This window comes from Salvelinus sp. IW2-2015, linkage group LG7 (genome assembly GCF_002910315.2).
Source record: "Salvelinus sp. IW2-2015 linkage group LG7, ASM291031v2, whole genome shotgun sequence".
NCBI lineage: Eukaryota > Metazoa > Chordata > Actinopteri > Salmoniformes > Salmonidae > Salvelinus > Salvelinus sp. IW2-2015.
The window spans coordinates 7984948-8001861 of NC_036847.1; the positions used below are offsets into that span (position 1 = coordinate 7984948).

The window sequence follows — 16914 nt, forward strand, 5'->3', positions numbered from 1 at the left end:
TTATTACTAAAGGAGGTAAAACAACATATAGCCGATATCCAAAGACCCACCCACCCCGCTAAATGTCATTATAGCCGTCTAATCTATATTTATGTTCCTTTAGCTGAGAGGGATAGGCTCTATAGCCTAACCTAGACCTACTAACGTTTCAGCCTACTTTTATTTCCCTTTTTTTGTTGCTATTATTACTTGTGGTTCCCTATGTCCCTTGGGGGAGGTATATGTAGGCTGGGCTATTGATTTTATTTTCTCCCTCTTTTAATGTGGTCTGGACGGGGGCTACGTTGTCATTTACTCAATGCGGGGCGGAGAGGAGAGGATGAGGCATTTCTTTGGTGGAAGGGGGAGACGTTGTGCGTTGCTAACTGTTCCTGTTTTTTGTGTGTTTTTTTTTTCGGAACACAGAATTGAGACTGAGCGGGGGGGTAATAGATCCAACGGGATATGTCGAGTTGTTTGGGAACTCTGCTGGGGTGTTCAGAGATTGTTATTTTATGTACACCATTTATTTTCCTTTTATGTGAACGCAGCTATAACTATTATCCACCTTTACCCAGAGATGACTTGCACTAAAGTTGGATTACTGTTCGATGACGATGACTAGTACCTTAAATCTATTGACATGGAACTGCCATGGTCTAGGAAAACGGAAATAAAACGGAAAAAGATACTATGTGCTCTAAAAAAGGAAAAAGCAGACATTGCGCTATTACAAGAGACACACCTCTGTGATGCAGAACATGCTAAACTCCGCAGAGCTTGGGTGGGACAGGTGTATTTCTCATCTTTCAAATCAAACAGTAGAGGTACAGCCATAYTTATCCATAAGAATGTTCCATTCATAATTGACAAAAACATATCTGATCCGGAGGGGAGATTTATTTTGATAACTGGGTCACTGTATGGGMAACCAATTACTATCTTAAACATATACRCCCCTAACACAGATACTCCTGCTTTYATGTCRAAAAKKATAACCCTGTTCAATGAGCATTGTGTTTCCTTTGGAGWGYTGGCYGGAGATTTTAATTGTACCCTKAACCCAACCCTAGACAAATCATCTCAAGTCCCCACCACAAATCCTAGATCTGCAAAGATGTTGAACTCTCTTACTAAAGAGATGGGACTGATAGATATCTGGAGAGAGACTAATAGCTCATCTATGGACTATACATACTACTCTAATGTCCATAACACCTACTCCCGTATAGATTACATTTTTATCCCAAAGTTTCATAAATTCAGCCACTTGTACAATCGGACCCATAGCACTTTCCGATCATGCCTTTGTCCACCTCCGCTTTGACCTCTGCAAAAACATCCCGAGGTCAAAGAGCTGGAAATTCAACACCTCCATGTTATCAAACGAAGCGTTCCATACATTGGTAACTACATGGATAGACAACTACACACAAGACAACAAAGATTATCCTGTTTCTCCGGCCACAATGTGGGACGCTGCTAAAGCCACACCAAGAGGTCATCTAATTGCATATGCTTCCTCTAAGAAAAAAGCAATAGAAGCACACCGGTTAGATCTCGAGAGGGAGCTGGAACGCTGCGAAAAAGTACATAAACAATCCCCAGACAGCGCCTCCTGGAGTCAACTTAAAGCAGCCAAAACCAAACTGAATCTGGACTATACTCAAGAGATAAAAAAAAAGTTTTCTTTACTAAACAGAAATAACATGCGTATAGCAATAGGCCAATTAGATTGCTTGCTTATCAATTTAAAAAAGAGCAGTCAGAGCGTACAATCATGGCTATCCGAACAGCAGAGGACGAGGTCACATATGACCCAAAAAATATAAATGTTACTTTTCATGATTTTTACTGCAAACTATATACCTCTGAGAGAAAACACACGGAGGCAGAACTCCACTCCTTCCTAGTGGGAATCTCGCTACCTAAACTATCAGATACCGACCAAGAAGATCTCAACTCCCCCTTCACTCCTGAGGAGATCCTGGAGCCAATTACCTCCATGCCACCTAACAAGTCCCCAGGCCCAGATGGATTCCCCAGAGAGTTCTACAAAGCTTTTTGGCCCCAGCTTAACCCTATTTTCATGCCAATGTTGCAAAAACGGAGTTCTCCCAGACTCAATGCACACAGCTCGCATTACAGTGTTGCTCAAAAAAGACAAGGACCCTCTATCCTGCTCCTCCTTCCGGCCCATAAGCTTGTTGGATTTCGACTACAAAATAATTACCAAATTGCTCGCCAAAAGACTAAACACTCTTCTTCCCAAAATAATAAAAGCGGACCAAACTGGATTTATKAGAGACAGATACTCTTCTGATAACATTCGSTGTCTTTTTGATATTATTGATCAAGTAAACGCACAGAAGACCCCTGTCCTGCTGGCTTCACTGGATGCTGAGAAGGCGTTCGACAGGATGGAGTGGAGCTTTCTGTTCTCAGTCTTAGAAAAGTTCAATATGGGCCCAAACTTTATTAAATGGAYCAAATCACTATACTCTCATCCAAATGCCATGGTGACTACTAACGGACTGAACTCTGACAGATTCCCTTTGGGACGGGGCACAAGACAAGGGTGCTCGCTGTCCCCCCTGCTCTACTTGTTGGGGGCGAAGCTTCTGGCAGAGTTGATAAGGAGCAATCCAAGTATCATGGATGTTTCTGCAGGCGGCCTGCAGCACAAGATTTCGCTTTACGCGGATGATGTCTTGCTCTACATATCCAACCCTGAGAAATCCCTCCCTCCCATTTTAGACACAATTGCTCAGTATGGCAAGTTTTCAGGTTATAAGATACATTTTAACAAATCCACTGTCTGCCCTCTCAATCTTACACTCACCAGCTCTATGAAGAAACTATGTCCATTCCAATGGAAGACACAGGGGTCTCAATACCTTGGGATCTTCATAACACCAGATCTGAATAGCCTTTTCAAGGAAAATTATCTTCCACTCCTGGATCGAATCAAGAACGATAGGAAGAATTAATGTCATCCGTATGAACATCCTCCCTAGACTGAACTATTTATTTCAGATGCTCCCATGCTATCTCCCAGTTTCCTTTTTCAAAACAACTAACCAAAGCATCACCAAGTTTATATGGGGCAATAAAAAACCTAGGATCAAGTTCTCCACTCTTCGAAACCTGAATCTAAGGGTGGTCTTGCCCTTCCCTCCCTTCAATTGTACTACTGGTCTGCCCAAATCCGCAACATGCTAAAATGTATCACAAACAGACAAGAGTCAACGTGGATTCAGATAGAAGCCCAATCCTGTGGTTCATTGCCACTAAGCTCAATTATCCTCTTTGGGCTGCAGGGGCAGTATTGAGTAGCCTGGATAAAAGGTGCCCATTTCAAACGGCCTCGTACTCAATTCTTGCTCGTACAATATGCATATTATTATTACTATTGGATAGAAAACACTCTCTAGTTTCTAAAACCGTTTGAATTTTGTCTGTGAGTAAAAGAGAACTCATTTGGCAGCACACTTTCTGACCAGGAAGTGGAAAGTCTGAAATCGATGCTGTGTTCAAGGGCCTGCCTATAAATGGGCATGATACGTATGAATATACTTGCACGTCATACACCTTCCCCTAGATGTCAAGAGGAAGTGAGAGGAGAAATAAGTTGATTATCTTGGTCTGAGATATAATGCATCCTCTTTGAATGACGTGTCCCCCATTTTAGGTTTTTTCTGGAAGGGCGCGTGGAGGGACCTGTAATTGCCTTCTGAAAAGCTGTCGTTAAAGGCGAATACTATCTCCGGCTTTGATTTTTTGATACATGTCACAAATATCATCGTAAAGTATGTTTTTTCAATATAGTTTTATTAGATTATTGAATTTTTTTTTCGGGACGTTAGGCGTGTTGCTTTGGTCTGCATATGTTCAGGAAGGATAGCTTCGCGCCACTTGGCCAGTGTGCTTGCAATTCAAGAGGGAAAAACGACGTTCTTATACCAAACAAAGACGGTTCTGGACAAAGGACCCTGGTACAACATTCTGATGGAAGATCACCAAAGGTAGGACCCATTTTGTGATGCTATTTCATATATCTGTCGAACTGTGTACTAGTAGTTTTGCGCACCGAATTTGCCACTCTCTCGCTAATACATAAGCCTTATGTCGTAATGAAGATATTTTTAGAATTCTAACACTGCGATTGCATTTAAGAACTAGTGTATCTATCATTTCCTATACAACATGTATTTTTTTTGTAATTTCTATTGAATAGCTATTTGGTCAGAATAGGTGAGGAGTCTAATAGAAATATCCGCACATTCTGGGAAAAAGATGCTACGTTAGCATAATGGAAACCACTGATTTCAGCTCTAAATATGCACATTTCGAACAAAACATAAGTGTATGTATTACCTGATGTTATAGGACTGTCATCTGAGGAAGGTTTATGAAGGTTAGTGAAAATGTATATATTTTGCTGTGTTTATTCGCTAACGCTAACGGTGGCCTATTTGCTATCGCTAACGTGCCTTGATGAATGAATGCGGTTGTGTGGTAGGCTATTGTAGTAAGCTAATATAATGCTATATTGTGTTTTCGCTGTAAAACACTTAAAAAATCGGAAATATTGGCTGGATTCACAAGATGTTTGTCTTTAATTTGCTGTATTGGACTTGTTAATGTGTGAAAGTTAAATATTTCTAAAAAATATCTTTTGAATTTCGCGCTCTGCCTTTTCAGTGGAATGTGGGAGGAGTTCCGCTAGCGGAACGCCGGGACTGTAAAGGATAAATTCATTAATAACTTTAGTGAAGTGGGCAACATAGCCAAAACCTTTGTGATTTACAGCACCCTACTAGCGTGGAGGGACTGTAAGAAATACCTGGGAATTTCCTCCCAAATATGTTCTCACTCGCCTATAGTAGGCAACCCAGACTTGCCAAAAGCCCTGAGGGATGCCAACTTTAATCTTTGGCATACTCTAGGAATCAGGACCTTTTCAGACCTATTTCATCAGAAGACCACTACACTGAAATCCTTTCAAGAGCTCTGCAGTGAATTCAATGTGCCAAGATCCCATTTTAAAAAAATATCTTCAAATTAGACATGTCATTTCCTCATTTACTTCCAAGAGGRGGTTTAGAACTCAGTTGAATGAAGTTGAAACCCTTCTTGTCAYAGCACAATCCATTAAAGGCAAAATATCTTATATCTATAGACTCCTTTCTGAGAAAGGAGGCTCCTCCTTTGAAAATAATCTGGGAAAAGGACCTTGGTCTGACTATCAGYGATGAGTTATGGGCGGAGGTTTGCAACAGGGTATACTGCTCCTCTACTAATGTAAAAATGAAAGAATCTAATTACAMATTTTTGTACAAATTTTATTACACTCCTTTGAGACTCCATAGAATGAAAACAGACATTTCTCCTAACTGTAAAAGATGTACCTCTKAAAGTGGAACCTATATGCATGTATTTTGGAGCTGTAGAGAGATTGCCAGATTTTGGCAATCTATACACACTGCTGCACAGAAAATACTAGATGTACAGTTTGATATGACTCCGTGTATCTATCTTCTTAATGCCCAGCAGGACTTTGTTCTTGATCCTGACAGAGAACATTTGCTTATGACTATTACATACTTTGCTAAGAAATGTATTATTCTATTGTGGGTCTCTAATACCTCTCCTACATTTAAAATGTGGATTGACCAGATTGTTGACTTTCTCCCTCTTGAAAAGCTCACTTATGACCTCCGCAAGAGACAGCCCAGGTTTGATAGACTCTGGTCTCCACTACTCAACTATATTTCAAATTGGACAGAGTGTAAGGTGCTGTAAAATCTAAAACCGAATTATTTGCTCGTCGTCTCAGCTAAGGCTGGAAATAGCTAATAAGAACCTTGAAGTTTTATATATATATTTATTTTTTAATAATTATTCTTTGTGTGTATGTATATATGTGTGTATGTATATATATGTATATATATATATATGTTTATGTGTGTGTATGTGTATGTATGTATGATATGTGTATATATGTATATATTATTATTATTTTTATTTTTATTTTATTTTTATATATTATTATTATTATATATTTTTTAAGTCTGTCACATCTGTGAATGTGGAATGTGTTTTGCTGGTTGATTGAAAAACAAGAAAAAAAAAGAGGTCCAGATTGTCTAGCCCGGCTGATTTGTAGGGGTCCAGGTTTTGCAGTTCTTTAAGAACATCAGCTATCTGGATTTGGGTGAATGAGAAATAGGGTAGGCTTGGGCGAGTTGCTGTGGGGAGTGCAGGGCTGTTGGCCGGGGTAGGGGTAGCCAGGTGGAAAACATGGCCAGCCGCAGAAATATGCTTATTGAAATTCTCAATTATAGTGGATTTTTCGGTGGTGACAGTGTTTCCTAGCCTCAGTGCAGTGGGAAGCTGGGAGGAGGTGCTATTATTCTCCATGGGCTTTACAGTGTCTCAGAACTTTTTTTAGTTTGTGCTACAGGACCTCACTCAATGACCTGTATACGGCCATAAGCAAACAGGAAATATAACGGGGTGAGTGACTGGTTGCCGGGAAGTCAGGCGCAGGAGAGCAGAGATGGATGATAACAGGAGAACTTTAATATACACCCTGGCCCAAAGGCAGAGGCAGCACAAAGCACAACCAAGGTAACATGAACCGGATTAAACAAAACAAACAAACCTAGTTTTGAAACAAACCTAGCGCAGGCCAGCCTGTAGCGTAACACCCTCCACAAAGAACAATTCCACACACAGACATGGGGGAAACAGAGGGTACTATACATTTAGTCTGATGAGGGAATGTGAACCAGGTGTGCGGGAAAACAAGACAAAACAAATGGAAAATAAAAGGTGGAGCGGCGATGGCTAGAAGACCGGTGACGTCGACCGCCGAACGCCGCCCGAACAAGGAGAGGGACCGACTTCGGCGGAAGTCGTGACAGGAAAATGCTCATCCAGAGGCGGCGCTCCTAGTGGCCAGGGACTTTAATGCAGGGAAACTTAAATCAGTTTTACCTAATTTCTATCAGCATGTTAAATGTGCAACCAGAGGGAAAACATTCTAGACCACCTTTACTCCACACACAGAAACGCGTACAAAGCCCACCCTCCATTTGTCAAATCTAATTCTATCCTCCTGATTCCTGCTTACAAGCAAAAATTTAAGCTATTGTTATTTACTGCTGCTTTTTAATCATTTGTTATTCTTATCTCTTACTTTTTTGTATTTTCTTAAAACTGCATTGTTGGTTAAGGGCTTGTAAGTAAGAATTTCACTGTAAGGTCTACTACACCTGTTGTATTCGGCACATGTGACAAATCAAATTTGATTTGATTTCCCTCCCCATGGTTATTTGGGGCACGGGTGTGACGGCGACCAGGGTGGATCCTGCCTYTGTCACTGGAGTGCTCACCTCAGTAAACCTCAGAACAGCGTCATTCATCAGGGTTTCCCACTCTCCAATGTCAATTACTTTTCAATGACTTTTCAAGGACGAAAGCTTTTCACCCACTGGTGATCATATCAAGTCCCAAATGGACCACATCCTGATTCTGTTCCAATTAAAAAATGAGTGCCAAGCCTTGTATAATGACAATGATTTACTAAGCCTTTGCCACAGTGAAAAGTTGCACCTGTTGTCAGAGGGAGCAAAATTAATAAAAGGAAGCATTTTACATTCAAAGGTGTCAATGTTCCACAGGTGCAAAACCTTAACAAATCTGTTGAAGATTTGTTTCTTTGGCACATGTGCTTGCAGTTCCAGAATGGGTTCATTCACTGTACCCAATGTCCATCTTGTCTGGCGAACGGTTGTCTGGCCATAATCCAACCTGGAAACAAGGATAGACTCATAACAAATCTATGACCATAACTACGGTATATATAGATTGTAACATTTACATGTTACACTGTTAAGTGTCCCAGTCATGTAAGTGTAACCACGTTTTGCAACCCCACCATAGGGAAGAAGGAGAAGTAGGTCATTGGCTGTTTTGATGCTAAATATTTTCTGTCACTGCTCCCAGAGGGGAAAGAGCACTGCACCGAAGAGCAGCGTTACACTGAATATTGATTGACTTCCAAGGAGCAGAAAGGCTCTGCGTCTTTTGGAAGCAAAAGGCAAAGGTGTAATGTCATCACTTTGGTTCATACTGAAAATATAAGTGAAGAAAATATGATTCAGTGACTTTTATTGAACTTATGTTTAAAATAAGTGGTTTGTTTTGTCTGGAACAAATGGACAGGTAAGGGCTTAAGGTGGACCAAAATGGACTCAGTCAGTCGCAAGTCGCAAGACATTGCTAAAAAAAACATCAGTAAAGAGGAAATAGAAATAGATCATCATAACAAATAGTTAACGACCATAATGTATAATCATCCATCCACCCCCCCCCMAAAAAAAAAACAGATAACTAATGCATGGCATGACTATTTGCGGCAGAGTTGTTGTGATATTTTACCATAGTAAAAAGTGTATGGATAGACCAAAGAGGTGGATGGAAAGGAGAACCATCAAACAGTAGCCTACTGCTGCTGTGAACAAGACATTCTGTATCACACAGTCCTCGCCAGTAGGCATGGATAGGAAGAGAGCCTTCTGTATGTTTCATAAAAGCAAAAACCATTTGTGAAAAAAAAAAGAGTAGTGTTCAAGGTTGGAACTGCAGAGCCACCTAAGTACAGCCATTCAGCCATTACGTGTCAAACATTTCCAGTTGCACTCCTCTTCTCTGGATAAAAAATACCTACATTCACATGCATGGGTACCATGTGCATCCAATTGGCATGTGTAACTAACCAACCACTACAAAGAACCCAGTCAGGTAAAAAAAAAAAATTATGTCTGTGGTGTGACAGAACATAATGGGGAGAGAGAGATAGAGTGAGAGAGAGATCCTATATGATTTCTCAGCCAGACTATGCAAGCCAATGCTGAGCCAATAGCTCTTGACGTGGCTGAAATCAGTCAGGTCTGCCCAGCTTACATAAAGGCTTGGGAACATGGACGCTGTGCAGCCCAACAAGGGGGAGGGAGGGAGGTCTCACAGCTGAAACAGAGGGACAGGAGGGGACAGCAGGCTGGGAGAGCAGAGCAGAGCAAGCAGACGTCACATGGGCCCAGAGCTGACAGACAGACATCACATGATCCCACACAACTCAGATATTTTTGACTGACTGAAGCAATTGAGGGGAATTATTAAAAGGCATCTAGCTCTATAGATTTTTTTCTTTCGTTTTAGTCAGAAGGTTGGTGACATCCTGGGGCGGCAGGGTAGCCTAGTGGTTAGAGCGTTGGACTAGTAACCGAAAGGTTGCAAGTTCAAATCCCCGAGCTGACAAGGTACAAATCTGTCGTTCTGCCCCTGAACAGGCAGTTAACCCACTGTTCCTAGGCCGTCATTGAAAATAAGAATTTGTTCTTAACTGACTTGCCTAGTTAAATAAAGGTAAAATAAATAAAAAAACATCGTAATAGGCCTTGGACATGCATGATGTTATGGACATAAGCACAACAGTCACAGTTAGGCAGCCGTACTGTTAACCAGTAACACATTTGTTAAGTAATTTTCTGTGATTTTTATCACATATCTTGCTATGCATGAACCATGTAACTAAGGTAAAATTTCACATGAAGGCCTAGTAGTTACTCTATACTGTAACTACTTCAGTGACTGCAGAGAGAGATAAGTAACAATTATTCTTAATAACTTAAAATGTCCTTTCAATGTTAATTACAGGTTTAGTTAATATGTCATTACAATTTGTTACACTGTTGTTACCAAAGCAGTAGCCTGACCACTCACGCTAAATTCTTTGTTCGCAACATACTTTAATCTGAGACTGCCATCATTGAAGTCGTTCGTAGTGGGGGCACGAGGGGCACGAGGGGTGTTGTACAAAACAAAGTCATCAGAGATTGGATGGTCTCTAACAAATCAGATTACAAAGCCAATGACACATTTTCAAGCCGCCGCTTTACTCACTTGTGTTCTTGCTCTGGCCCCACCCATCTGTTTCTGGACCAAACAGGCGGCCCCAAATGTGTTCGCATTCGGTGAAGGGTCGGGGAGGTACTCAGATCCAGACTCATTGCGGAGAAGAAAATAACATCCGTGGGTGTGACGTAGCTTTTGGCCAGGAGCAAGGACTCTATGTAGCCAGGCAAGTAAATAAGGAAATCCTGAATCTCTAAGTTATTCTGCCATAAAATGTTCAAAACTCAGAATAAGTAGCTTTAACTCTCAACTCCTGAAAGTCCAAAAGACAGGCCAAACACACCACAGGGCCGGATCAGCTTTTCAATCCAAAAGACAGGCCAAACACACCACAGGGCCGGATCAGCTTTTCAATTCCAAAAGACAAAGGCCAAAACACACACAAGGTCCGGATTCAGCTTTTCAATCCAAAAGACAGGCCAAAACACTACAGGCCGGGATCAGCTTTTCAATCCAAAAAGCCTTTTTGCGCTGCATTTAGCCATCATGGGTTCAGTTATGCATTCCCACATATCCGCATTCCACTTTCATTAAATACAGAAGACACCTGGAAGTTTGTTGTGAATTGACTGAGAGAGCAATGAACTCAACCACCTAACCAACAAAATCTCATGGAGTGCTGTTCAGAGTGAATATTTGCTTGGTTTTAAAAATGACACTAGTACTAAATAATAGGATATACCTATATCATTAAAGATATTATTTACCATGTTATTGATATATGTATGTATGTATTGTATGTATGTTAGGCCGTCATTGTAAATAATAATTTGTTCTTGTAACTGACCTTGCATAGTTAATAAAGGTTAATAAATAAAAACATTGGGTTTTAATGTATGTATGTATGTATGTATGTATGTGTGTGTTGTGTGTGTGTGCGTAGCGTGCGTGTATTGAATTGCAAGCAAAACCATTCAACAGATGATTCACATGCATTTTAACGTATTGGAGACTATTTAACATAGCCTACTACATTCTATTTATCAAAGAAATAGGCACATATGACTAGATGGGTACAGGGTTACATGGTATTGTTCACTCAAGTACCACCCCCCCCCCCCCACCCCCCACCCCCCCACCCCCCCCCCCCCCCCCCCCCCCCCCCCCCCCCCCCCCCCCCCCCCCCCCCCCCCCACCCCCCCCCCCCCCCCCCCCCCCCCCCCCCCCCCCCCCCCCCGCCCCCCCCCCCCCCCCCCCCCCCCCCCACACACACACACACACGGGCACTTGTCTAAACCACATTTGTTACAATATTATATGCCATGAAGCAGATACATTTCTATAACATACTGTATACTGACTACGGGTAGTTTAGGAGTCAAAACTTGTGGTTTGAACCATTCAAATGACTGAAACACTGTCTTAGCTATAGATAGACTGTATTTCCTTGGAGTATTTTATCTAACGTTAGTTTTTTCTCTCAACAGCATTTCATCAGACTTTGATGCATACAAAATACCGGCGTTACAATTGTGACAGTCCCCCAGAAAGCATTTACTGTTGTCACATTTTTTTTAAACTATAAAAACGACTTATTTACTTTTACACTACCATCACAATCCACCCCACTCCTAGATGTACATGATATTTGCGCAATATCTTACGAAAGGAATAATTGATGGTGTATAATTCATGGATTTATGGTGAGAGCTTATTCACAATGACAATCATCCATGCACGTTTTAATTATGCATTCAGACGAGAAAAAGAAAAAGCAGCATTCTCTCTTACCTTCGACAGCCCCTACCATTGGAAATATCCATAAACAATATAAGATATCCATAACAACGGAAATACTTGGCATTTTGGCTGTAAAAAGCCAAGGTATTCATAGAAAACAGGTCCACCAGCGGGCCATTGACAGCGAATGAATCTACAGAAGCGCAAACCCTTACAGCCAATGATTAGAACGAACCACTTTTGAAGGGAGAACACGCATCTGAAGCCAAATTTGGGCGAAACCAAAAGGGAATCATGCAAAGGGATAGGGCAATGTATCTGTAGTTTGGAGATGGCTGCAATGTACATTTACAAGATATCTCTGAATTGAGAATGTAATAATTGTTGTATTTAATATATGTTGTAATTAAATAACACCAAAGCACACTATTAAACTGTCGATGTCATTATTGTTGTGTTCATGCATCACTAACTGGCACCATACTTCAGCCACCACCACTATAGCCTACCACCAGTTGCAGCTGCATGATAAAATGGTTTGTTTTATTGATTGACTAAGGCTGTCTTCGTGGACATGTTTTGATCATTTATCAGTGCATCATCAACAAGTGAAACACATGCTGTTGGCAGGAGATAGAAGTTGCATGGAGCTTATTTCACTTTATGGCCAATCAAGTCACTGGTTCTTTGAAGCAGCTGCGTGAATATGTATTATTTCACTTCTCTGCTCAGATATTATGGGTTTTCAAATGCATGAACTGCAAATGTAATTCAGTGTATATATTTAGCTATACTAATGAAACTCTGCAGGCGAATAAATAAACAAAACAATCTCAGGCATGTCAACTACTTTCAAATGAAAAGATTAGGCATGTTTGGTGCTTCTCCTGGACGTTCACTATGTCATTCAAGAACAATGGCGCCACCCTGAGTAGGAAACAGAAACTACACGATATGAGTAGTGTTTTAGCCATAAGGGTCTGGAGAGGATGAGAGTCAGATAGGTTGTCTGCTGGAAACATAAATTACAGATTGGAGCTTTAAAATCATAGAGAGGGTAGACTATCAGGCAAAATCTGCCTAGTGTGATGGATCATCCAATTGTAATGCTAGGATGTTGTGTGATCAGTAAGAAACAAGTGGCCCATTGTCAAATGTACACTTGATCTTTGACCCTAACCTGAGAACATCAACAAAGTAATTTGTCCTGGAATTAACCCCCATTTAGTCATGGATTAACACCCTCCATTACTCCAATCAACAGCACTTAAAGCAATGCTACGATGGGTTAATATCCCAACAACCCCTTAATTAAGATCTGCCCATCAAAAAATGACGAGAAAAGAAATGTTACTATATCTGTTTCTACATTGCATTAAGAAAGAATAACACACAATCAAAGAAAAACATATTAAAAGTTGAAACAATTAATCCACCCACTGGCCACTGTGTTGATATGTACATTATCCTACATGTGAATATATATTTGGGCCTTGAACACTGGCATTGGAAAACACTGAGTAAAGTTGTATTAGCGTAATTGAGTGACTAGGTGTATCTAGCACATCACATTTTTTGGAATGACACGTTTGATGCACATCAAACACATTGGTGTGTTGTTCAAAACCATATGCATTTCTGGCGTCACATTACACTCAGAGCAGGGGCACAGCTTTCACTGGGGACAGGGGGGACATGTCCCCCCCGCATTCTGAAATTGCATTTTTGTCCCCCCCAATTTTATCATTGGAATGTGATACAAAATGAGGCAACAGTGTGCTTTAGGACTATGTGGACGCCCCCGAGCGGTCAGGTATGCTGTTTGGAGTGTATCCTACTGGATAAACAACAAAAAAATATATATATTATGTCCCACCGACTTCTAAAACCAAAGTTGCGCTCCTGAATCAGAGAGTATGTAGCAGGCTGGCCCTGTATCTGTGTGCCTGTGCTGCCTGTCAAGACCCCTTAAAGGAATGACAAAATGAGGACACAGCATCCCAGTCAAGTTGACGTGTATTCAATATTTACATCTAGAATATTTATATAAATGAATCATACCATGTGTGTTGTGGAAAAATGTATATCAAAGATTATGCCATCAATTGTTTGTTTCAATTAATTTATTTTCTGATCCCATTGCAAATGAATGTGAAACATGCCACTTGGATTTCAGTGGGAAAACCAGGCCGATTCACTGCAAATGCCTATAGTAGACAAACATGTAAGGAGGAAAAAATAGAGCAGAGTGCTTGACGACAGGAGAGGGAGAGAGGGAGGTGGGGGCGCGGGGAGGCAAATAGGGAGTGGGTCTAGGGTGAGGAAATAGAGCAGAAGGATATGGGACTGACATAAAGGAATCCAACATAACTCAGCCTCAAGATGAGCGAGGGCTGCAAAATAGCAGATTAGAGGATCCAGGGGTCGTTCCCATGGAAACCTTTGCCCAGGGAGATCAGCGACCCTCTAGTCTGCAAATACGAGCTGAGCACATTGTAGGTCACACATGGCACCAACGACCTGATCAAGTCTAATCTGTCTTGACTTGTGGGTCATAAATTGAACAGGAAAGCTGGTTTGTTTCACTGACTACACTCATCTCTTTATTAATGTAGATTCAGTCACACAGGCAAATTTAGCTACGCAACCAGGCTAGATAGGGAAGTAACTAAGTCGGCCACACATTTTTTTATGAATGTTATGTATATATATACACACACAGTACCAGTCAAAGGTTTGGACACATACTCATTCAAGGTTTCTTTATTTTGACTATTTTCTACATTGTAGAATAATAGTGAAGACATCAAAACTATGAAATAACACACGTGGAATTATGTAGTAACCCAAAAAGTGTTAAACAAATCAAAATAGTTAAAATTAAGAAAAACCCTCGAATGAGTAGGTGTGTCAAAGTGCCGTCCGTCTGACCACTCTACCATAAAGGCCTGATTGGTGGAGTGCTGCAGAGATGGTTGTCCTTCTGAAAGGTTCTCACATCTCTACAGAGGAACTCTGGAGCTCTGACCATCGGGTTCTTGGTCACCTTCCTGACCAAGCCCTTCTCCMGGATTGCTCAGTTTGGCCGGGCGGCTAGCTCTAGGATGAGTCTTGGTGGTTCCAAACTTCTTCCATTTAAGAATGATGGAGGCCACTGTGTTCTTGGGGACCTTCAATGCGGCACCCATTTTTTGGTACCCTTCCCCAGATCTGTGCCTCGACACAATCCTTTCGCTGAGCTCTACAGACAATTCCTTTGACCTTATGGCTTGGTTTTTGCTCTGACCTGCACTGTCAACTGTGGGACCTTATATAGACAGGTGTGTGCCTTTCCAAATCATGCCCAATCAATTGAATTTACCACAGGTTGACTCCAATCAAGTTGTAGAAACTTCTCAAGGATGATCAATGGAAACAGGATGCACCTGAGCTCAATTTCGAGTCTCATAGCAAAGTGTCTGAATACTTATGCAAATAAGGTATTTAAGTTTTAAAAATTTTATAAATTTGAATGAAAAAAACAGTTTTCGCTTTGTCATTATGGGGTATTGTGTGTAGACTGATGAATAAAAAAATAATCTATTTTAGAATAAGAGCTGTAACGTAACAAAATGTTGAAAAAGTAAAGGGGTCTGAATTCTTTCCCGAATGCACTGTATATATATATATATATATCAGCTCATACCCTAAAATACAAAGGGATAAAGCACACACATATACACACACACACACAGATAAGCACAGCCATGGCAACAATATAAAACATTTTTACAGTGTACAAAAGAGCTATACAACTAATGTGGTCTGGGATAAAGGTATTCTTTATAGAATTACATATTCTATGGGCTTACATCATGCGTTAGGAAAAGACGCCCACCTACTCGCTTCCCTGATTTGGTAAATTCTGCAGACTCAGACTATGATCAAACAGCACCCTTGACCGTTTCCTGTCTGTAAAGACACAACAAAGCCATCAGGGATTATTTTGAAAATGATGGTGAAAATGTGACCTCCAGGCAAATACCAGTGCTTGGGATATAAGACTTTACTGGAGAAGCGTTATTGCAGCCATAGAAATCTAATTAATTGGAAAGAATAGGGTAAAAATGGTCAGTGTGGCTTGGTGAGATGAACCTAGGCGGGGGTGTCTCCTGAATAGTGCAGGGCTGAGGGAGGTTACACAGGGTGTGGCGTGAGGTGGAGAGGTGATGAGGTCCAAGGTGGATGTCTGAAGATGTCCTAATATGTATGTCGTACTACTAAAATATTTCACCACCATAAATCATAACTATTTCCTGAAATTACTATTCCCAGTCCCACACACCCAGTGATCTTGTCTTTGATAATGATGCGTACTGAAGTGCGGGTGCACAAAACATTTTTTGACATGGCTGGCGGAGGTGACACAAGCCTGCTCTGGAAGACATTTCTGGAGACACAGTGAGTGAACAGCAAAGACTGCCACGCATCTGCAGGTAAAAGCAAATAGTTAATGAGTAATTTAATATCTGGAGCATGTGCCAGATATTGTTCTTCCGCGAATTCACCAGCTCTTTATTTTAGACAATTCATAAATGCTTGGGATTGTCGCTGTCTCTCTGGATTGTAATTAGCATCTCACTTTGACTCCTGTATGATGCCAGTGTGAAGAGAAGACTATTCATGCTGGATGGGGTTAATGTCTGTCTGTCTGTCTGTGAGTCCACTGCTCAGTGACCTCCCACTCTCTCCTGCCTGGCTGCAGTGAGGAGGTCACAGATGGGAGGGGTCAGATATGGACAGCAAATAGAAGCTTCCTCTTTTCACTTGTGTGAGCAAAGGTGGAAAGGTGTCTTGAAAAGCTTTCGTTTGCACTCTCCCTCACTCTTGCATTTTGGTACAGTCCATAATCAGACACATAAGCACATCTAACACACATTTTGAATATAAGACAGGCTCTGAAACTTAGGAACAGCAAGGATTTCGTCCTCCACCCACATGCAGTAGTCCATTCTGAGGATGGTTTCCGCTTTCACTTTGTGTTTTGTCTGTACTGTATGGCCGACTGCCTGGGATGCAAACGGATACTAATGAAGTCAAGTCAGGAAGTTGGAGGACCTTTGCTCCGTTGAGCAGCACTTCCCGCGCAGGGTGACGTTTTTAAACAAAGACACTGGGTAAACATTGCTATGGGGGTTTGATTAAATCCCAGCCTGTAAAGCGGTTCTAGGATAGGACGGGGTCAACAAATACCTGAACTGGGTACTGGTATGGAAGGCATGTAAAAGTCAT

The 16914-nt window shown here is 41.3% G+C and overlaps 1 protein-coding gene across 4 annotated transcripts in view; it reads right to left on the minus strand.

The window, feature by feature from the left end:
- The window catches only part of LOC111966316 (ephrin type-B receptor 2), a 63627-nt gene extending 51768 nt beyond the window's left edge, over positions 1–11859 (minus strand). For all 4 annotated transcript variants that reach the window (XM_070444404.1, XM_070444403.1, XM_023990838.1 and 1 more), the window contains exon 1: positions 11695–11859. In XM_070444404.1, the coding sequence (XP_070300505.1) occupies positions 11695–11767 (73 nt within the window). In that variant the 5' untranslated portion in view covers positions 11768–11859. The remainder of the gene's footprint in view (positions 1–11694) is intronic.
- Positions 11860–16914: the final 5055 nt, after the last annotated feature.